This window comes from Manis javanica, chromosome 1, assembly GCF_040802235.1.
Source record: "Manis javanica isolate MJ-LG chromosome 1, MJ_LKY, whole genome shotgun sequence".
NCBI lineage: Eukaryota > Metazoa > Chordata > Mammalia > Pholidota > Manidae > Manis > Manis javanica.
This window is the reverse complement of record NC_133156.1, coordinates 202,868,662-202,889,994: the sequence shown is the minus strand read 5'-3', so window position 1 is coordinate 202,889,994 and position 21,333 is coordinate 202,868,662. Positions and strand designations below refer to the sequence as shown.

Below are 21,333 nucleotides of genomic sequence, written 5' to 3'. Positions count from 1 at the left end.
CAGAGCCACGATGGTAAAAGGGCATGCTTGTTCAGAGAACTTAGTTCAATTTGTACTAGGATCTTCAGGCATTTTAGGATGGTCCCTTTTAGATGACCTCTGGAGAGGTAAGGCAAGGGACTGAATAATTCCCTGCAGTTGTACGGAATATGTCGGTCACAGGGTAGGATGCCTACTCTTAGCCCAACAATTAACCTCTCCACATACCATGTCTGAGTAAAAACAAGTCATGTTCTCTCATGACAAACTTAATCAAAAGGGAACTTAACTGAAGAGAAATTTTGACAAAACAAGTCTGCATGTAAAAAAAAAAAGTTTGTGACAGGCTACCATGCAGTTCTTGATATTATCTGTCCTTTCATTTTGGAGCTTGCTGAAGGATACCTTCATGACTAGGGCAGATCACAGTGTACCAGGATGTTAATGCTGGAGTTACCCTGAGACACTGAGGTATGAGAGACTCTACATTCCAGCTTTCTGGAAACCAATTACACAGTTCTTAATCTCTCATGGAAATTGGGCATGAAAACCATGTACAGACCTTGTGAGAAAGATTTCTAGAGACAACAGTGAATTTGCCCTTCCCATCCCTCCACTGTGGGGAAGGGTGGGGGCTGCATACTGCTTCACTTAGGTTGAGAGAGGAACTTTAAGAGGGACCACATGGTCAATTTCATAGCTATCTTCTGCTCAGGGGACACAGGAACCAGTGTCTGACTTGGGCCCAAGTGAGAGGCTGGCTAAAGTGGCGCTAGGCCAGAGGACTACTCTTTGGGAAGTGACTGAAGTCCTGGCAACTGATTATACAGGTCGCAATTCTGACCCAGACTTCTCTCCTAAGAGGAAAAAACTAGAAAATGACGTTGCCTTATATTTGTGTAGCACATATGACTGACCACGTTTTGTATTATCCCATTTGACTTTCATAGTGAGCTTCTAACATGCGCATAATTATGATTTCCATCTTACAGCTAAGAAAAGCAATGTTCACAGAGGGTGAGTGAATCACTCAAATTTCTAGACTTGAACCAAAAAGAATAATACTTAATACTTAGCAATTATTTTACCACCTGTTAGGCACCACTGTAAAGGCCTCACCTGTATTGAAGTCATTTAACCTGCCCACAACTCTGTGAGAAGACACTGTTACTAGCTCCATTTTATAGATAAGGAAATCGATGCTTAAAGGCTTTCAGTTAACTTGTCAGCCAGGAATGGGAGTGCCAGAAATGGAAGAAGTGGTATCTGAACCCAGACCCTCTGGGTCCCATGCCTCTCAGGGATGTTTTGCCTATTGCACCACATTGGTAACATGAGGACCTCAGAACCTAAGGATCTCTCTGGGTTAGAGTCACGGCTGACAGAGCATTGCCAAGTGGCAACCTTTTGGGATCTCCTTGAATGTAAGAATAACTTTAATCAAACTACCAATTTGTGGCAAGCAGTTACTTTTAAATTACATAGGGGAGTCGCAGAAGAGTTAATATTTTAAACAGTTTGCACACCCTTCCCCACAACTCATTTAGAACATTAATTATTTAGAAAGCTATTTCTTAGGTACAGTCAACTTAGCCTGAGTAGGTGATCAAGGTTCTAAATGGCAAATATTAATAACGTGTCAGTATTGTGCTCATAACACCGGGTACATTTATATGGGCTTCATCCATCCTGTACACCTGCCAGCTGTGGTGTGCTGGAAAGCAGGATGAACTGGGTTGGAGTCATATATTCTTGGCTTCAGACTATCAACTATATACTCTCTGAGTTTCAAAATCCTCATCTGTAAATTGGAGAAAATGCATGGCTCACTGTTTTGGAAGACTGGAAGCTGAAATGAATTATATGAAAAAAATATCTAATTTAGGGTTTTCCATATAGTAGATGTTCAATGAATACAACTTTCCCTGTCCTTCTTGCCCCAAGATGACTTCCTAATCCCATTTGGTGAGTTTGGGCATTTAGTCAGCTCTCTGAATCTCAAGTTTCCCATCTGTAAAATGGAACCATTGTAGTAAATATCTCACAGGGCCTTTGTAAGACTATATAAATGAATATAACTTGAAAGTACTTTCTAAATTATGATTCCTGTTACCCATCCCTGTATTATCCAAGAAGGCCTCATAAAATTAGCATTTCTTGCACTTATTGCCACTTTGAATATTCAAAGGGACACCCTGTCTCATCTTCTCCATTCCCTGTCCTTCTGTATAACAGCCTTTGAAGGAGGTAGGGCCATTCTTTTTCTCTCCATTTAACTTGAGGCTCATAGAGGAATAGTTACTTGCTTACAGTTTTTCACAAGCAGGACCAGGGCTGGAACCTGGCTCTATGGCTTTCCTATGAAAAGTTTTTCTTTGGTGTCTGCCTGAGTGAATACGTGTCCAAGTGGCTCCTGGGGTTTGGTGCTTGTCCAGGGAAACTGTGCTGGGTTAGCTTTGTGAAAGAGGCTGCCTAATTTCTTCCCTTGTCATCCACCAAATATCCTGCTCTTTCTTCCAGGCCCTGCTACCTTTGAATCCCAAACTGATGGGGAGGAGCTCACCACCTCTTGAACTAGACACTTTGTGGGGTGTATGCTGTGGGTGAGCTGATTCAACTGCAGCAGAACATTTTTGTAATATCTGCTGAAGATGAAAATATTCTTCTTTAGAGGATATGCACTTCAGTGCTCATACTCTGTAATGCCCCAAGATAATAAATGGGTCCCTCAACAAGATAATAATAATAGCAACTGCTTCCCCTTCATTACCCAGTGGAAAGGTTCAAACCCAGGCCTACATTTTTATTAAGGGTGTACTGTGTGAAGACCTTGTCCCTGTTGGGGGCCCAGAAATGAGCTGGACACAGCCCTTGTTCTAGAGGACAGGAAATCTTGTGGTGACATCTCCTGCCATTTCATTGCTCCCAAGTCCTGAGCCAACTGGTCTGGTTGGCTGGTAAGTCCCCTGGACTGCATTCCTCCTGCAGCCATGCCACAGGGAAGACAACATCTTCCCAGATTGACAAGTCAAGAGTTTAGTAGGTCCATCCCACTAAAAGGTGCCAAATTTGTATGCTTGTGTTTTTAGCTTACAGCCTAAGAACACACATTGTGAAAGATCATGCGGATGAGATGAATGAGGGCAGCAGAGAAAAATGGAACCCTCAACAAGTATTAGAGTGAGGGAAGAACAGGTGCATGAGGGATCTGGATAATAGCCAGGCACCTCTAGAAGAAAAGATGAATAGTTAAACACCTTTTTTTGGGCTATGTGCTAGGGACACAGTGATGAAGAAACCCTGGTCCCCACCCTGGAGTCAGAATATGGTAACTAGACTTCACTCCAACGTCACCCTCCATCCTCTCATTGTTCTGCCTGCTCCTGCTGCCTGTCACCCTGCCCAGCCTCCTCTGGCCCATCCCCGCTTCCAGGGGCTGCCCCCATCTTTAGGGAGATGGTAGCTGAGAGTTCCTGTGTTAATTTTAATCTCATGATGTGTGGCCTCTCCCAGGGATAATTGGAAGTCCGCAATGGTCTGTAAGGACAAAAATACCCCTAAAACCTCCCAACATTGGGGCCATAGTGGTGGAAGAGGCCGCAGTTCAATTCTTGCAGGGGTGGGGCTTTGCCTGCTGCTCTTCTGATGCTGAGTTGCCTCTCCTGCCTGAGGCAGGTGCAGCCAGGAATTTGCCCTCCCAGGCCTGCCCTCCTGGCTGCTGGGTGCTGTCTGCCTGTTTAGCCTCATCTCCGTACCTTGTGCCTCTTGGCCTCCCCTGAGGCTGGCTGTGCTCATCTGTGAGGTGTGAGGGATGGGAGTGCAGGGATGCATCCTATGACTCTTCTGTAACCCAGGAGTTGAGCTTCTTTTATACTTAAGAGTAATTTACAGCTGGTTTAAGTTTTTAATGCACTTGAAGGATCTCAGCACTTAAAGAGTCTGCTTGAATCTTGGGGTAGAGGAGTCTGGACCTGGGAAATAAAGTTGTCTGCAAGATGCTGGATTTTCTTATCTTGCAGAGGGACTTTCTCCCTTTATACAAGGCCCTTCATGCTGGGTCTGCACATGCTGAACTCAGGATGGGCAGTGATACTGGGTACCCCAGATTCATGCAGATCACAGTTTAGACAACATGCACTTGAGGGCTTTTAAAGCGTATTTTATTATTTCCATTTTGCAGATAAAGAAACTGAGACTTAAGTCCATCACTGTTTGGCAGGGGGAGGGACCAGCAATGAGGACTAAATCAAGGCTGAGCTTCATGCAGTAAATCAGAGACTGGCTTCTCTCTGAACCCTCTCTAGACTTGATTTTACATATGATTTCTAGTGATGCCAGAGACAGGTCTTATTTCAGAATTAATGAGGTGAGGAAACATGTGCTTCATAAGAAGGTGTATGCTGTAAAAAATAAAATTCAGAGATTCTCCAAGTGGGTGAATTTCATGGTCACCTATGTGCTGTTTGAGTAGATATTGTAGGATTTTTCTCTCCTCAGAAACCCTCATGCCTAGGAGTCTGTTGTTATCAGTTCTTAGGTTTTGGGTGGCCTTTTCCAGGCTCCTCATTTAAAAATGCAAATCCCCCTAAAACCTGAACATATTGATTTGCATTGATGGATTAAATAATTGTCTGGCATATAGAAAAGACCCGGGTTTCTTGCAGGAGAAAGCACACTGAATAGGGTAAAGGAATAAAGAGGAGAGATTAGCAGCATGAAATATCATTGTCTATGATCAGGCCCTGAGACAAGAGAAGGTCCTTGCTTTCCTGGAGCTGACAAGCTCAGGCTGAGATCTCATCCTGAACTTTATTGTTCTAAAAGGAAAATATGGCCATATTTTCCTAGTGTTGGCTATGGCAGGCAAAGTTGGCTCTGCTAGGCAGATTACTGATAAAAGAAACAATTGTATAATTGCCATTGTGCTCAAACATCCTGTAGTCATGACAACATCCTTAGATACTTACAACACTGACAGCCAGAAAGATGGCTAATAATTTCTTCCCAATAATCGCAGCCTCTGTGTAAGATGACTTCTGGCCCAGTCTGAATTCTTGATGAGTGCTGTCTGCAGGATAATTCTGTATGGGAGGTGCTTAGGGGAGGCAGTCGGGGGAAGGGAGGCATTGGGAGTTACTGAAGGCAAGTGGGCAAAAATCACTGCGTTCATTTGGATCCATGTCTGAACTAGAGGTAAATCATATACCAGTGATTCTTTATAGGAAATGTGTCTCCCATTGAACCATCCCTTTCTGTTCCTCCAGGGGCCACCATTCCTATATCCCTGGATTATGGCACCTGCCCTTTAGCATGTCTCCCTTGAGTATAGTCCATACCTTGCTACTGGATCAACCTGCATTCCAAATCATTGTCATCCTGTCCCTCTGCTGCTCAAGAATCGCTTATAGCTTACTCTTTACTACTATGTTAGGCCAAACTCCCCTACCTTATTTTTTTTGCCCAATCTTACCAAACCTAATCCATCCTAATATAGTCCTATTCCTCAGCATACATCTTTTTAGTTGAGACTCAGTTTCTCCTCATCCTCTGCCTACTCCATGGTCCTTTTATATTATATGCTTGACTTACCTTTTTCTTTCACAGGTAATTCCTTCTTTTCTGTCTTTCCAAATTCTGTTCATTCCACAAGTTGCAGCTAAGTTCTCCCTACCTAAAATCTAAGAAGCTTTCCCTGGCTAGTCAGCTCAAAGCCTTGGGTCAGTCCTCTCAGCTACGACTGGTGCCACACAGCTCTGCAGATATGTTATTTTTAGGGGTTAATGGATGATGGCCATTTCTCCCCAAAAGGCTGAGCTCCTTTAGTTTAAAACTGTCCATAGGTGTCCCCAATATCTCCTACAAGGCCATCCCCTTCATCTTTTCCCAACCATCCTCTCTAAAATATTATTCTCTACTTTTCCTGCTTTGTTTTTCACCACAACAGTACTTCCACCTGACATTGTCCAACATCATTTGTCTCTCCACCCAGAATATAAGTCCCATTAAGGCAGAGGCTTCATCTGTGTTGTCATCTTTTGTACGCCCAAACAAAATATCTTTTGTACAATGGCAAAGCATGGGATATAGTATGACCTCAATAAATTATCATTGAATGACTGACTCAATGAGTTCTTACTGACTGGTCAACTCACATCCAAACTGATGGAGGAGAAAGGAGGAGGCATCAGTTCTTTCCACTATGCACATGACTGCCATAACTTCCCAAAATGAACTCTCACGTGGCTCTTTTCCCACCTCTTTAGACAGCCAAAAATTGCTGAACACCGGAAGTATCAGAATAATCCAATTCAATCCTAGGGATTGCATGTTCCTATCAGAGGAGCCCCCAACCAGGGACTACAGGCAAGACCGCTTGCTTCTATAAAATGCATATATTTTTACTATTCTGCCTATTCCTTGGATTGCTGTGGGGTTCAAATGCAATGAAGTGTGACAAAAAGCATTAAATTGTAAATCAACAGAAAAATAGGAAGCATTATCCAACCAGCTGGCAGTGTGAAGAACTGGAATTAATTTTGAGGTGGCACTCAACATTGACCACTAGCATTGAAAATAAACACTAAAAGGAGGGCTTTGGAGCCCTCCATTAGAACTCGGCAGGATAATGTAGTTTTGCCTGTTTGGAAGGGCCTTTTGGATATGCCAGGAGCTCAGTAAGGAAGCTACTTTTTTTTGGTCTGAGAAACACAAATGATCTGTTTCCATGTTTGAATGCTGATTGGTAGATTCTGTCCAAAAGACACAGGTAAAGAGGCCTCCAAACCCCAGAGATACTGGAAGGCGAAAGAGAGATCACCAGCACTACTACCATCATCAGCACTCAGTCAGTCCTTCCAGCGGTCTCAGATGGTGGGTACTTTTATTCTTTTCTTTGAAGCAAAGGAGAGAACTGAGGTACAAAGAGATGAAGTCCCTTGTATGGTCTCTGTTAGCTAGTAAACGACGGAGTCAGAAATTTAATAAGAATTGCTAACATTTATTAAGAATTTTCCAAATGTCACTCATTCTGCTCAGTACTTCATTTAAAACATTATAGGGGTGTAGGCAATATTATTCCTAGTTTACAGAAGGAAAACTGAAACTAGAGAAGTTAAGCCAATTACTCAAGGGCATACAACTAAGAGCAGGAGCTGAGACCTGAGCCTAGATAAGGGGGCTGCTTCTATGCTACTCTGTGCTTCTGCCTGAGTCCCTCCCTGCCTTCTGTCCCTTGCCATGTGATGTCCCACAAGGCACTCATAATTGGTTCAGCTTTTATAATCAGAAAAGCTGCTTTCATTACTCCCACCAAACCGAAGAAAAGAGAAGAAGGCAGAGAGAGACTTAGGGGAGCAGTGGGGAAGAAACAGCCTGAATTGCTGAGGTGAGTCTCAGTGAAGACTGTCCTGGGATTATCCTTGGCTGGAGAAAGCAAACGCACGGCTGCCATTAACAGGCATTCTAAGGAGGCCCAACGACCCCACATGTGAGTGGAACATGGTTGTGAGTTGGTGGCGAGGACCCACCCACCTGTGCGAAAGGTTTGCTGAAATGAAATTATGAGTAGCAAAGAGCAACATCCGACTGCCTGAGAATTACATTGACAGGATGCAAAGGCAAGAAAATATTGTGTAAACCTTATTTACAGATCAATAGATAATCTTTCATACACAAAAGGTCAGCTCCAGGAAGGCAGAGCAGTGAAGAAAGAAATACTGCCTGCAAATATAATACTGACTTAAAAACTACCCACCCAGATGAATCCTTTGATGTATATACTTCTAGTCAAAGTACATTTCTTTATTCGTGAGTGTTTCTCCTAACCACTTCAGGTTCCGCAGTGAGGTACTAAGGCAGTGATGAAGAGCGCTGATTTCTAGTTGTCTTGAATTCTGTGCCATCAAAATGATCAGCACGCAATGGGATCAGCCCTGAGAATTTCAGAACATTTCAAGTGTGTATGTGTAGCAATTAGGATGCTCAAGTCAAATGGCAATGCACCCACAGCCCTTGTAATTTCCTGCTTTGGTGGCTGTGATTATGTACATTTATCCTGGCTTAAGGAAATAAACTACTCAGTCCTGTTGGTTCCCTCTGGGTTCTTTCATCCACTTTGTGTTTCTTCTTTGCCTTAAAGCAAGGAGTTCATCATCCCAAAGAATATCTGAAATCATTGCTATCCACCTCTACCTGGTTGTGGGATTATAAGGCTGTTTGACTGCTGCTCAGATACAAATAAACATGGAAAGGGAAGGAGGCTTACCTGGGTTTTGTTTTTATAATATGATCTTTCAAATGAGAGGACCAACTATGAATTTAGATGGTCCTGCTTAAGGGTTTGGAAAATATTTCAAAAGGCCACAGTCTGATCTCTGAATAGAGATATTGGTGGTAGAGGTGTGTTTGGAGTACAGATTTGCTCCAGTTCCCAGGGTGACCATGTGCCACATTCCAGGGAAGAGTGTGCAGCTGGGAAAGGCCCACCCTTGACAATCAGTCAAAAGGATTAAGATGGACAATTCTTTCTCTTAAGCTCCTGAGCAGCAGGCTCCTTTAGTTAGATGTGAAAGGATTTTATACATTGTACATTTGTGTAAGCATGTATTTTTTTCAGAGCAATCAAGGAGGATCCTTTGACAATGACACAATTCCTCCCAACTGCTTACAGATTTGTTTCTTTCCCCAGTTAGAGAAAAAAGTTTCAAATGTTCTGAGAATAATAACCTCCTCTTTGGAAAGGGTACAGCTGGAACTGGCAGGACTGGAGACTACTCAACACCTGAAAGTGAGAAAAGGAGGCAAGGGGCAGGTGGCCTTGATGACAGATGACACAGATTTCAGCCTCTTCCAGAGTCTCAGCAGCTTTGTTCCCTCTGTTCTACCGAAGTTCCCATTCTTCCCTTGTAGGACTGTCCTTCCATGCCCACATCCTCCCATATTTCTCTCCAGCCCTCATCCCCAGAGCGAGGGCTGAGGGTCCTTGTTAATAAGAAGGAAAGGTGCTGGCCATAAAGTGTGGGCTAATATTGGGTTCGATTCTGGATTTCTTGATTCAAACAATGATTCCTCACCCTTATTCACCTGCTCCCAGTCCACTTTTCTCACTATTGTTCATGCTACTATTATCATGGACTATGGAACGTGTGTGTGAAGGGGTGGTTCTCTTGTTGGATTTATGCTCTGCAGGAGTGTTTTTTTATTAGCCATATGGGATTGTTTGTGAATAGGGGTACCCTTGGGGATTTCTTTGCATGTCCTGAGGTGCTTCTGTTTTGTTATTGAAGGCTCTGAGATCCCCTTTCCCACTTAGACTTTTTCTAAGAGGAAAAGGAGAGAAGCAGGAAGGGAGGGATGGCACTTGAGAGGGAAAAAGAAGAGAAGAAAGGGTGAATGACACCAACTGGGTAACAAGACTAATAATTTTATATTTGTATAGTTTTTGTGCTTTGTATATTAAAAGCAATTTACAAGTTGTTCTTTTACAGGCATAGTCTTATTTGTTTTTTACAACAACTCAACCTACAGATAAGGAAACTTATCTTAGAGAAGGTAATTGGCTCTCTAGCTAATAAATACCAGTGTTCCATCTGGAATCCAGTCCTTCTGACAGCATGTATCATGTTTTCCTTTTCTATACTTTTCCATTAAATGTACAGGCATGTCTCAAACTCTTCTTTATGAAATCATGCCAAACACTTTAGGTAAAAGCTGAAGGTCTTAGTGGCCACCATAACTCACTGCTCAATCCTTACTGGACTTTTTCTGAGGGTGGACTGGTAGACTTTGGTCAGTAAGAAATAATCATCCTATGTATACTTAGTATATGTATTAATGTTTTTGAGCACACTGTAGTTTATAAAATAATTTCATATATAAATCTCACTTCATATAAGCCATGTGCATCTTGCAAGCCCAGTGACTGGTCCAAGAGGAAATGGGTAGAGTCACGATGAAGTCCTAGATTCTTTATTCTGAGGCTCAAACCTTTCCCGGTACCCCATATTTCCTCTGCTGTTATGTGTCTAAACCAGAATAGCTTCTGCAGAGGATAGCAAAGCTCATTTAGGGAGCCAAGACTCTCAAGACTGAAACTAGAAGAGATCATAACCCTGGCCACTGAGCATGGCTGGCTGCATAATTTGTAGGGTGCAGGACAAAGTGAAAAGGCAGAACGCCTTGTTCAAATTATTTAAGCATTTTGAGACAGCAACCCCAGAAAATTAAACTTAATGTAAGGCCCTCTGAATGCAGGGCCCTTTTGAGCATGGAGTCCTAGGTGAATGCACAAGCTGCATGCCCATAAGGCTGGTACAATGAAGCTCTGACGTTAACTTGAGAGCTGGCAGACTTGTTTTCTTTCTCAGATCCTTCCCAGGGCTCCCATCAGAGAGGAAGTTTCAGGCCGTATGGATTCTCTTCTGTGAAATCTTTTATTCCCTTAGTGTCCATTCAGAAAGCTAAGGTGCACAGTGGCCCACTGTTCCTTATTATACCTGCTAACTCCAGTTTTCATGGATCAAAATTTAGGGACAGAATTATATTACTAGTAGCTAATAATTTTTGAGCATTTACTATGTGACAGAAACTGTGGAAAAACTTTCTGCATACTTTAAATTGATTGCAGAGATGGCTATCTGTCCTATCTCTGTTCTTCCCTGTATCCATCTGTCTGGTACTGTGACTTTGCAGCTTTTCCCATCAAGAAGTATGGAGTCTGTTTCTCCACCTCTTGAACCTGGGCTGGCTGCTGAATACTCCAGCTGATAAAATGCACCAAAAAAGGTGGTGTGCTAGTTCAGTGTTTTAGGTCTCAAGAGGCTTGAAAGCTTCAGCTCTCTCTTGGAAGCCCAGGGCTTCCATAAGACCAACACTATGTTAGCCTGCTAGAAATGAGTACTACTGGAGGAGAGAGCTGTCATCCCAATTGACACCGTTCAGAGCAGCTAGGCCGCAGCTGACCTGACAACTAATTGCAGTAACATGACTGAGGCTTAGCTTGAGGCCAGGCAAGCAAGTCCAGGTCAGCAGAACGATTCTGCTAATAAACTCACAGACAGGTAAGAAATAATAAATAGCTGTTGCATTAAAACTTTTATGGGTAGGTGACTGTGCATTATTATGTTAATAGGTAACAGATACACATCATTATTATTTTTTCCATGCTCTTGACAAAGAAACAGGCTTTGAGAGGTTAAGTTCTTACCTGTGTTTAGTAGCTAGTAAAAGGGCCCAGAAAGGTTGACTCCATGGCCCAGATTCTTATCTGTTATTTTGTGGGGCTCCATCATAGTACACAGGGTGCTGTCAAACCCTTGGCTAATTTGAAAGCCACCTGAGTGAAAGAAGCTGTGTTTTTGCTGATGGGGACAGGCAGAGATGGAGCTCAAACACCAGGAATCTCTCTGCTAATAAAATACCATGTCTATTATAAACTAAAAGTTACAATCTATCAATGAATGAATCTATCAATGAAACAATGAATATATACAGAAGAGAGATGATGTCATTGAGGTCAAGGTCACAAATTAAATGCTAGCAGAAATTTTGGCTGTATCTCATTAACACTAAATTATGACAGTTCCACAAGAGGTCTGTGTGACAATCCCATTAATGCAAATGGAATTCCTTATGATATCTGTTTTTGTAAATGGAAACAAAATGCAATTATATTAGTGGAATTTGCTTATTAAACTAAGCTAAAATCCACCACGAAATCTCTCTCCACCTCCACTTCTGCCCCATATCTTTGATACAAAGCAATTGCCCCCAGAGTAGCAAGTGGACATTTTGCTAAAATAGGAATACACAATATGATCATAGAGCAGACACCAGAATATAGAAGTTCTTACAAATATCGGAGGTTGGGAAGGTCCTGGAAGGCATCGGGGTCGATGTATAGCAGGTTGTTGGCCTTTTCAATTCTACTGTAAAAAAAGGAATGAACATGCATGTGATCTCAACAGTAAGGAATGCTGTACTATTCCTCACATTTTGCAAAAAAAAAAATCATTCTCTCATCTATCCATCCCTCCATCTTTTCCATGAAAATTGAGCATGCATGCAGTGCCTTTTACTATACTGGACTGTCCAAATTAAATATTAACCCCATCCCACTAAGCTCTCATAACCAAAGTCCTCCTGGGACCTGTCCATCAGAGGCAAACAAAGTACTGGGTGATGAACCCTGAGCACAGCTGAGTCTTTAACCAGTAAGGATCTCCCAGGGTCTGAGGAGGCTAAGAGGGTGAAGGATGAGACTAATATAGGGAAATGAACTTTGATCTGGAGACAAAAGAGAAGGCAATGGAAAACAAAAAGGGTATGAAAAGATGGAAGGGAAGGAAATATGGCAAAGGGCGAAAGGACAAAGGAAGACAAAGAATGGGAGAAAAACAGACATCTCTGGTTTTAACTATGAAATTCCTGCAGACAGTAGTAGCTGGGAATGTAGCTAGGATTCCTTTCATGGGGTGGACTGAGGCTGTGCTCGCACAACTCATGGGAAGCAGTGACTTTTGCCCAGTGTCAGCCTGTGCCATGTCTTGATCAATAGTGTGGAGGTGAGCATGTTCTCATTTGGATTCCAATAGAGAGAGGCTGCCCTTTCCTCATCGTGCTGGATCAATGTATATTTGCAGAGATGCTCTGTGTTAATTACTTCCTCCCTATTTCATTAGCTTTTATGTTTCAGTAACCTGTAGCTACCCAGATCCAAGTACCAGGTAATTAATTATTTTAAGTGCAGTCAGTGCTATGTGGGGTGAGCACCTCTCCACGAATGGAAGAGATGAAATACCGTCCTGTTAGCTCAGCTGCCCATTGAACTGCATAGGAGGATGCCTGCTTGACCCTGCTTAGAGGGCTGGCTGCTCTTTGGTTCATTTCTCTGATATTCCCTGTGGGTTCTGAGACCTCAGGTTTCTTTTTCCACCTAGGGTAGGGAGAGGCCAAGCTGAGAGAGAGAAGGAAGAAAGGAATAGGAGGGCGGTGGGGAGGAGGGAGGGTAGGCATCAGTTACAGAGGTTTAATGATGACAAAGAATGAGGGTGGGGGGGAGTGGGTGGAAGGAAGGAAAAGGGAGGGAGGGTTTGCCCAGTTGGCAGACTATCTTTCCTAAATGAATTCATATATATATATGTATATATACATATATATATATATACATATATGAATTATGCATGTGTATATGTGTGTATACACATATATATGCTTGGCAAATGTTAATGTTTTTAAGAAAGATACAAAAGAGGATATTTATATTCAAGCACTTATTCTGATATGGATTTGACTGAGTGACTTTAAACAGACTCACAACTTCTGTGTGTCTTTCATTCCTTCTCTATACAATTAGAAGAGTGGTTCATTGGGAATTTTGTGAGATGTTAATAAAAGTTCCATAGAAGAAACCTTTCTAGTGGCATTAGTTGAGAAACACTAGGGTCAGCCTAAGGCATGATGTAGACAGGTGATACATCATTCCTTTGAAGTTCTGTCTTAAGAATAGGGTTATTTAGGTGACTATGTTGGTTTAGGACTTAAGCATTCTTTGTCTACATAGGTTCATGTACACTTCTGAGGTCTGTCTCCTGCCCTGGTTATAAAGTGACTTGCTTGCTTAGGGGCTGGAGGAAGAGGGGGAAAAAACACACCAAAATAGGAACCCAGTGTGTAGGTTAAGTTAAAGAATAAGCTGGGCCGTTCAGCGGCCTGAAGTAAATTTTACAATGGCATGATCGACTTGATAGAGTGAAGACAGGATAAGATTAGGCTTTGGACTGATACCCAGATCATCAGGCAGAGAGAAACACGACTGTGCCTTTTGGGCTGACTTTGACATCTTAAAATGAAATTCTAGGGATCTGAGGACAGAGTAGAGCCAGGACCTCCTGGGAACATAAGCAAACTTTAAGGCTATTGCCAAGAACAGTCATGAGCAAACCCTGCAGTTCCTTGCTTACATTTCATGTAATTTAGGCAGGTTGGAGAACACATTTGCCTCTATCGCTTCCAAGACATCATTCTGTGATATCTCTCTGCAAAGAAAGAAGTACAATTCAAGTCAGTTCAGTTATACTCTGTAAATGGATTTAGGGCTTTGCACAGAGCCTCATGCCTACAATGATTCATGAGACAACACACAACTATTCCTGCCCTCAATGAAGTCAGTCATAAGAGACAAAACTAACATATTAGATGCTAATACTTAAAGAACAGTGAAAGAATAAGCCCATGATGATGGCTCAGTTTAGAGGTCCTTCAGTCTACAGGTGTAGCCAGTGAGGCTTGATTAAAGACATTTGGAGGATATGCAGAATTCGAACAGATTTGTAAGTTCCCTAGACAAGGGGTCCACAAACTTTCATTACAGCCAGATAGTAAAAATGTTTTTGGCTTTGTGGGTTATTTGATTCTGTTTTACAAATGTCAGCTGAACTGAACTGAAATTGTAGCGTATGTCAGCTGAACTGAACTGAAATTGTAGCGTAAAAGTAACCATAGATAACATATAAACAAATAAGCATGACTGTGTTCCAATAAAACTTTATTTATAAGAATAGGTGGCAGACATGTTTTGGCACTATGGGCTATAGAACAAGGAGTCATGTTCTTTTCTCTGTTAATCTGGCTTTAGGAGTGGAGAACCTCTTTTCAATAAACATGGACTTAAATACCTTTCCCATCCATATCATTTCCCACATGTGAATTGTTTGTACAAGACCTTTGGCATTAATGTTTTCCTAGCCTAAAATACCCAGAAAAGATTCTTTAGGTCCCAGCTTTTTACCTCCTGGAGAAATCTGAGGGCAGTAGAGAATGAAGTCCACTAGGAGAAACCCAGAGCTTATGAGAAGAGAGGGTGGCTTAATCAGTTAATGTTTATAAAGTGGCTAAAGATGAAACGTGCTATTATTAGGCCTCCTGAGGAAGACTCTTATGCAGTTTTAATGCAGCAGCTGGAAGTGTCTCAGGAAATCTCACAGGCAGCATGAATTCAAATTGGCTGAGGCAGAAGCTCTATCTGCTGGCCTGGGACTTAGCTGCAGAGCCTTACAAAAGCTCTTGATCAAGGGAAAGGCCTGGAGGTCAGGGAGAAGGTCAAATGGGGGAGGGTAAGTGTGATTATGAGCAGCAGCCATCTCAGTGAGGGGAGCTGGTGGCATCTGGGGCTTGTCAGTGGTGGCAGGGTCATTTCTCACAAGCCTCCACGAGTGAGGGGGCAATCTGTGAGATAAAAGTGATTTTTATCTTATTTTATGATAGCATCTCTTGAGATTCATTTGGTAAATTTAAGTGTTCATAATTTTCACAATTGAACATTGATAAGGGTAGTTGTATATGTGTGTGTGCAATAGAACAATGTTGCCATTGGTTGTTTATTTTCCTCCCCTGTCCTGCATTGGAAGGAGTTCTGGGAGGAACAGAAATGAGAAGGAGTAGGAAAGTAGATCTAGAAGAAAAAGACATTTATTTGAACACCTAATGGAGTTAGTGAAAGAGTTTCAGAGGTTGAGAATAAGGAGGGAGCAGAGAACTAGATGACAGAGAGGGTTTAAATGCTAATGGAGCCATATCCTCAAAAGCTATTTCCAGGTTCACATAGTTGCCAGGAGGTTTGGTCACCACTTGTGGTAATCTCAACCTAATATTGCCTACAACTGTTCTTAGTAGAAAACTGTAGAAGTTTCTCCTTATCTGAATTCATGTGCTGGGAGTTTCTTGATTTTTTTGGATAAAGAAAACTAACAATTATTAGAGCAAACAAGCCGAGAGACACTTCTGATTTATTTCAGAAGGTAGTTCATATTTTATGGTTTCAACTTCAAAAACAGGAGAGTGTGTTGGAGTTGAGTAGGGTTGGGGGAGCCTTTGGCTGGATGAGGATTTGGGGAAGGTGAACGGTGGGTAGTAGTGGAAAAGCACCTCACTGAGGAATTTAGGGATCTTGTTCCAGTCCAAACAAGTTATGACTAGTTATTTCTATTACCATTTCTTATGCGTCTTCTATTTACCAGCCACTCTACACATCTTCTCTCCAATCCTTCAGACATGCCTGTGAAGTTGGTACATTGATCTCCATGTAATAGACAGCCCCACTTGTATGCAGAACCAGCTCTAGCAGCCTGCAGGGCTGGAGCACATTTTTCTACATCCCTGTCTGCCAGGCCACACTGGGCCCAGTATTTCCACTCCTATATATTTAATCAGAAAAAATAAAAATTTATGCCCTTGCAAAGACTTGTACACAAAAGTTCATAGCTGGTTTATTTGTAATAGCCAAAAACTGGAAATAGCCCAATGGACAAACTATGGAATATCCATATAATGAATGCTACTCGTCAATAAAACAGAACAAAGTGCTGATACAACATGTTTGAATCTTTAAAAAATTATGCTGAGTGAAAGAATGCAGACATAAAAGAATGCATACTGTATGATTCCATTTATATGAGGTTCTAAAACAGGAAAAAACTAATCTACAGTGACAGAAATCAGAGTACTTGTTTCTGGGGCCTGGATGGAGGTTGCTAAAAGGGAAGAGGCAGGAGGAAACTCTGGGGTGATGGAAATGTTCTGTATCAAGATTGGGGTGATATTAACATAAGTGTATACATTAGGCTAAATTATTGAAATTTAAACTTAAAATGGGTGCATATATTTTATTGTATATAAAATATACTTGCATAAAGTTATTTGAAAAATGACTTTAATTCGATGAAAGGAGTAAACTCCAGTTTGTTTTGTTTTGAGAACTCTGAATTAAGAGAACTAATGGAAGACTCTTAGTCATGTTGTCTGGCCAGAAGGTGGTATTCAAATCCCTTCTGCAGCCTGATGATTCTAAGGTTCCTGGCCCTCTTGGCTGCCCCTTGCCCCCATCTGTAAAGGGAATAGTTGGACTAGATCACAGTTTCTCAATTCTAGCTGCACATTAGAATCTTATAGTGGACCTTAAAAAATTCCCAAAAGCTGGGTCCATACTAGAGAGCTGCATTTATCTAGTCTGGGGTGGGACTCTGGCATTATTTTTTTTCTCCCTTTTATTCTTCAAGCAATGGTGATTCTAATGTGCTTGAAGGATTGAGAACTGCTGGGTTAGATGATTATTAAGTCCCCTTTAGAGCCATGATTTTTGTCTTAAAGTTTGCTTCAGGAGCAAGGGCCAATTTTCCCTTGGTTGCTGTGATGATAAATTAGAGAAAAAGGTTCTTGGGAAATAAAAAACAATGAGATAAAATAGTAAAAAAGAGAAACCTGGAGATAGAACCTGAAGGCAGGCGTGAAACAGAGGAAGCACTACTTAGGTTTAGTTTTTCATAAGTTAAGAAAATTTAATCAAAAAGTCACATTTTAATTGTTAAAGGTATAGCAAGAGACATTGTGGAAAATGGCTAATCACACCTTGTATTTGGTTAGTACTGATAATTGACAAAGTGTTTTTTTCTATGCATAGCTTCCCTTCATTTTCAGAGTACCTATATAAATTTGAGTTAATGTAGCCAGTACTATCTCCAGTGAGGTTATAGAGGTGACCTAGCTTGGCCAAGATAATACAAGATTTTGAGGATCACTCAACTGGTCTTTGAAGGGAGGATGTGGAATCTTACCTCCAAAGAACTTATATAATTAAGAAACCATTCTTTATCTCAAATGATTCAGTTAAGAATTTTCTTTGCAATTGTTATAAATTAGTGCAAGTGGCACAATTCAAGGTGTGTTGGTGTTTCCTTAAAGTCAGCAGGTAAAGGATTTATGAGAGAGGAGAGCTCTAGGGATGTTATAGATCAATGGTTCTCCGTGTATGATCTGGGAGTCTATATGGCCAAAACTATGTTTACAATAATACTAGAATAATTTGTCACTCTCATTCTATAAGCATTCAGTGGAGTCCAGGGGCTACTTGATGTGTGATATTATAACAGCTATAATGCAGATGCAGATATGAGAATCCATCTGTCTTCTATTAAGCCAGATGTTGAATTTTTTTTTGCAAATATGTACAACCATGGTACTCTTCTCACAGATATCTTTTTTAAAAAGATATTTATTTGGTATACCAACTGTTATTTATGTTAACATGTAGGGATTTGTTGCTATTTTCAAATGGACCAACAAATAAATAAAATAATTTCCAGTGTTAATTACTAGTGTGATAAATGCCAGTACCTATAACCCACATAACCAAAAAAACCCCCAAAAAACAACAAACAAATAAACAAAAAAAATACCCTACATATCTTTTACAAATGTAAAGAGATTCTGAGACCAGAAAGTTGGGGAGTTGTCCAGTATAGACAGTGAACACTACCTTCTTGGGTAAGAGATCCTGACTCTGTGGAAAACTTCTTCCCAGAGATGAGGCTCTCCTCCTCTTCTAGGATAGTGCTTCTCAATTGTTTATACACTTGGGGATCCTGTTAAAACACGGATTCTCAATGGGAAGACCTCGGGTGGGGCCTGAGATTCAGCACTTCTAATACCTCAGGTGATGGGGATGGTGCAGGTCTAGAGACCATACTTCGGATTGTGAGCTTCTTTAGAAGAATGGCATTAACATCCCAGCAGACCTTTTCCTGATGCGTTCATGGTGGTGAAAAGTGTGATAAAGGAGTCCAACTAAATCAGCTCAAGAGGAGTGAAGTACTGATTCTTTTTTTTTTAAACAGTGGAAGAGTGGTGCTGAGAGGGCTCCTCTCATATTTACTGATCAAATGGTTGTTAACAACAATAAAATTCTGTATAGGAAACTCAACGCACAATCATCAATCAAGTCCAACTCTCAACAGTCTCCAATCCGAAGCATAACGAATAAGTTCTCACATGGTGAACAAGTTCTTACATAGGGAACAATGCAAGGGCACTCATATCACAGAAACTGTTCCTGTTTTGACCACGAATCATGAAGTATAAACAATCAAGTCAGATATTATTCATATGATATTTTTTTTGTTATCATTAATCTACAATTACATGAAAAACATTATGTTTACTAGGCTTCCCCCTTCACCAAGTCTCCCCCACAAACCCCATTATGGTCACTGTCCATCAGTGTAGTAAGTTGCTGTAGAATCACTACTTGTCTTCTCTGTGTTGTACAGCCCTCCCCGTGCCCTTCCCCACATTATACATGCTAATTGTAATGCCCCCTTCTTTTTCCCCACCCTTATCCCTCCCTTCCCACCCATCCTCCCCAGTCCCTTTCCCTTTGATAACTGTTAGTCCATTCTTGGGTTCTGTGATTCTGCTGCAGTTTTGTTCCTTCAGGTTTTCTTTGTTCTTATACTCCACATATGAGTGAAATCCTTTGGTACGGTCTTTCTCCACATGGCTTATTTCGCTGAGCATAATACCCTCTAGCTCCATCCATGTTGTTGCAAATGGTAGGATTTGTTTTCTTCTTATGGCTGAATAATATTCCACTGTGTATATGTACCACATCCTTATCCATTTATCTACTGATGGACACTTAGGTTGCTTCCATTTCTTGGCTATTGTAAATAGTGTTGCAATAAACATAGGGGTGCATCTGTCTTTTTCAAACTGGGCTGCTGCATTTTTAGGGTAAATTCCTAGAAGTGGAATTCCTGGGTCAAATGGTATTTCTATTTTGAGTTTTTTGAGGAACCTCCATCCTGCTTTCCATAATGGTTGAACTAATTTACATTCCCACCAGCAGTGTAGGAGGGTTCCCCTTTCTCCACAACCTCGCCAACATTTGTTGTTGTTTGTCTTTTGGATGGTGGCGATCCTTACTGGTGTGAGGTGATATCTCATTGTGGTTTTAATTTGCATTTCTCTGATGACAAGCGATGTGGAGCATCTTTTCATGTGTCTGTTGGCCATCTGAATTTCTTCTTTAGAGAACTGTCTATTCAGCTCCTCTGCCCATTTTTTAATTGGATTATTTGCTTTTTGTTTGTTGAGGTGCATGAGCTCTTTATAAATTTTGGATGTCAACCCTTTATTGGATCTGTCATTTTCGAATATATTCTCCCATACTGTAGGATACCTTTTTGTTCTATTGATGGTATCCTTTGCTGTACAGAAGCTTTTCAGCTTGATATAGTCCCACTTGTTCATTTTTGCTTTTGTTTCCCTTGCCCGGGGAGATATGTTCATGAAGAAGTCACTCATGTTTATGTCTAAGAGATTTTGCCTATGTTTTTTTCTAAGAGTTTTATGGTTTCATGACTTATATTCAGGTCTTTGATCCATTTGGAGTTTACTTTTGTGTATGGGGTTAGACAGTGATCCAGTTTCATTCTCCTACATGTAGCTGTCCAGTTTTGCCAGCGCCATCTGTTGAAGAGGCTGTCATTTCCCCATTGTATGTCCATGGCTCCTTTATTGTATATTAATTGACCATATATGTTTGGGTTAATGTTTGGAGTCTCTGTTCTGTTCCACTGGTCTGTGGCTCTGTTCTTGTGCCGGTACCAAATTGTCTTGGTTACTGTGGCTTTGTAGTAGAGCTTGAACTTGGGGAGCAAGATTCCCCCACTTTATTCTTCCTTCTCAGGATTACTTTGGTTATTCAGGGTCTTTGGTGGTTCCATGTGAATTTTTGAACTATTTGTTCCAGTTCATTGAAGAATGCTGTTGGTAATTTGATAGGGATTGCATCAAATCTGTATATTGCTTTGGGCAGGATGGTCATTTTGACGATATTAATTCTTCATAACCAAGAGCATGGGATGAGTTTCCATTTGTTAGTGACCTCTTTAATTTCTCTTAAGAGTGTCTTGTAGTTTTCAGGGTACAGGTCTTTCACTTCCTGGGTTAGGTTTATTCCTAGGTATTTTATTCTTTTTGATGCTATTGTGAATGGAATTGTTTTCCTGATTTCTCTTTCAATTAGTTCATTGTTAGTGTATAGGAAAGCCACAGATTTCTGTGTGTTAATTTTATCCTGCAACTTTGCTGAATTGAAGTACTGATTTTTAAAACCCAGTATTCTTACTGGAAAACCTTCTCTTACTCTCTCATCATTGAAGTTTTTCTATCCTCTATGTTCTGACAAGACTTCTTTCACTTCTCAGTTAAAACAATTATCATGTTGTTTTGCCAATTCCTTTTTATTCCACCCTCTGGATGGGGGTTATTGTCTAATTCCCCAACCTGACTTTGAGTTCTTGGATGGTATCTTAATTCATCTATGTTTGTATCTCTAGCATAGAGTGGCATGTAATAGGTACCCAATAATAGTGGGTAGATAGGCTGATGAAGGAAAAGTAATCTTCAGATTGAGAAATGGCATCTACAAAACTGCAAAGGAGATGAAGTTTGTCTTTTGTATTCCTTCACCCCAATTTATGCAGGCAATGTACCTTAGTTGGGCAAATAATAGCCAAGGAT

General features: G+C 41.1%; 1 protein-coding gene across 1 annotated transcript in view; it reads right to left on the bottom strand.

Annotated features, from left to right (window-relative positions):
• FSHR (follicle stimulating hormone receptor) overlaps window positions 1-21,333 on the bottom strand; it is a 166,501-nt gene that overhangs the window by 33,257 nt on the left and 111,911 nt on the right. Inside the window, exons 3-4 of the mRNA XM_037024417.2 lie at window positions 13,938-14,012; window positions 11,829-11,903 (exon numbers count right to left, since the gene is read on the bottom strand). Coding sequence (XP_036880312.2) covers window positions 11,829-11,903; window positions 13,938-14,012 — 150 coding nt within the window. The remainder of the gene's footprint in view (window positions 1-11,828; window positions 11,904-13,937; window positions 14,013-21,333) is intronic.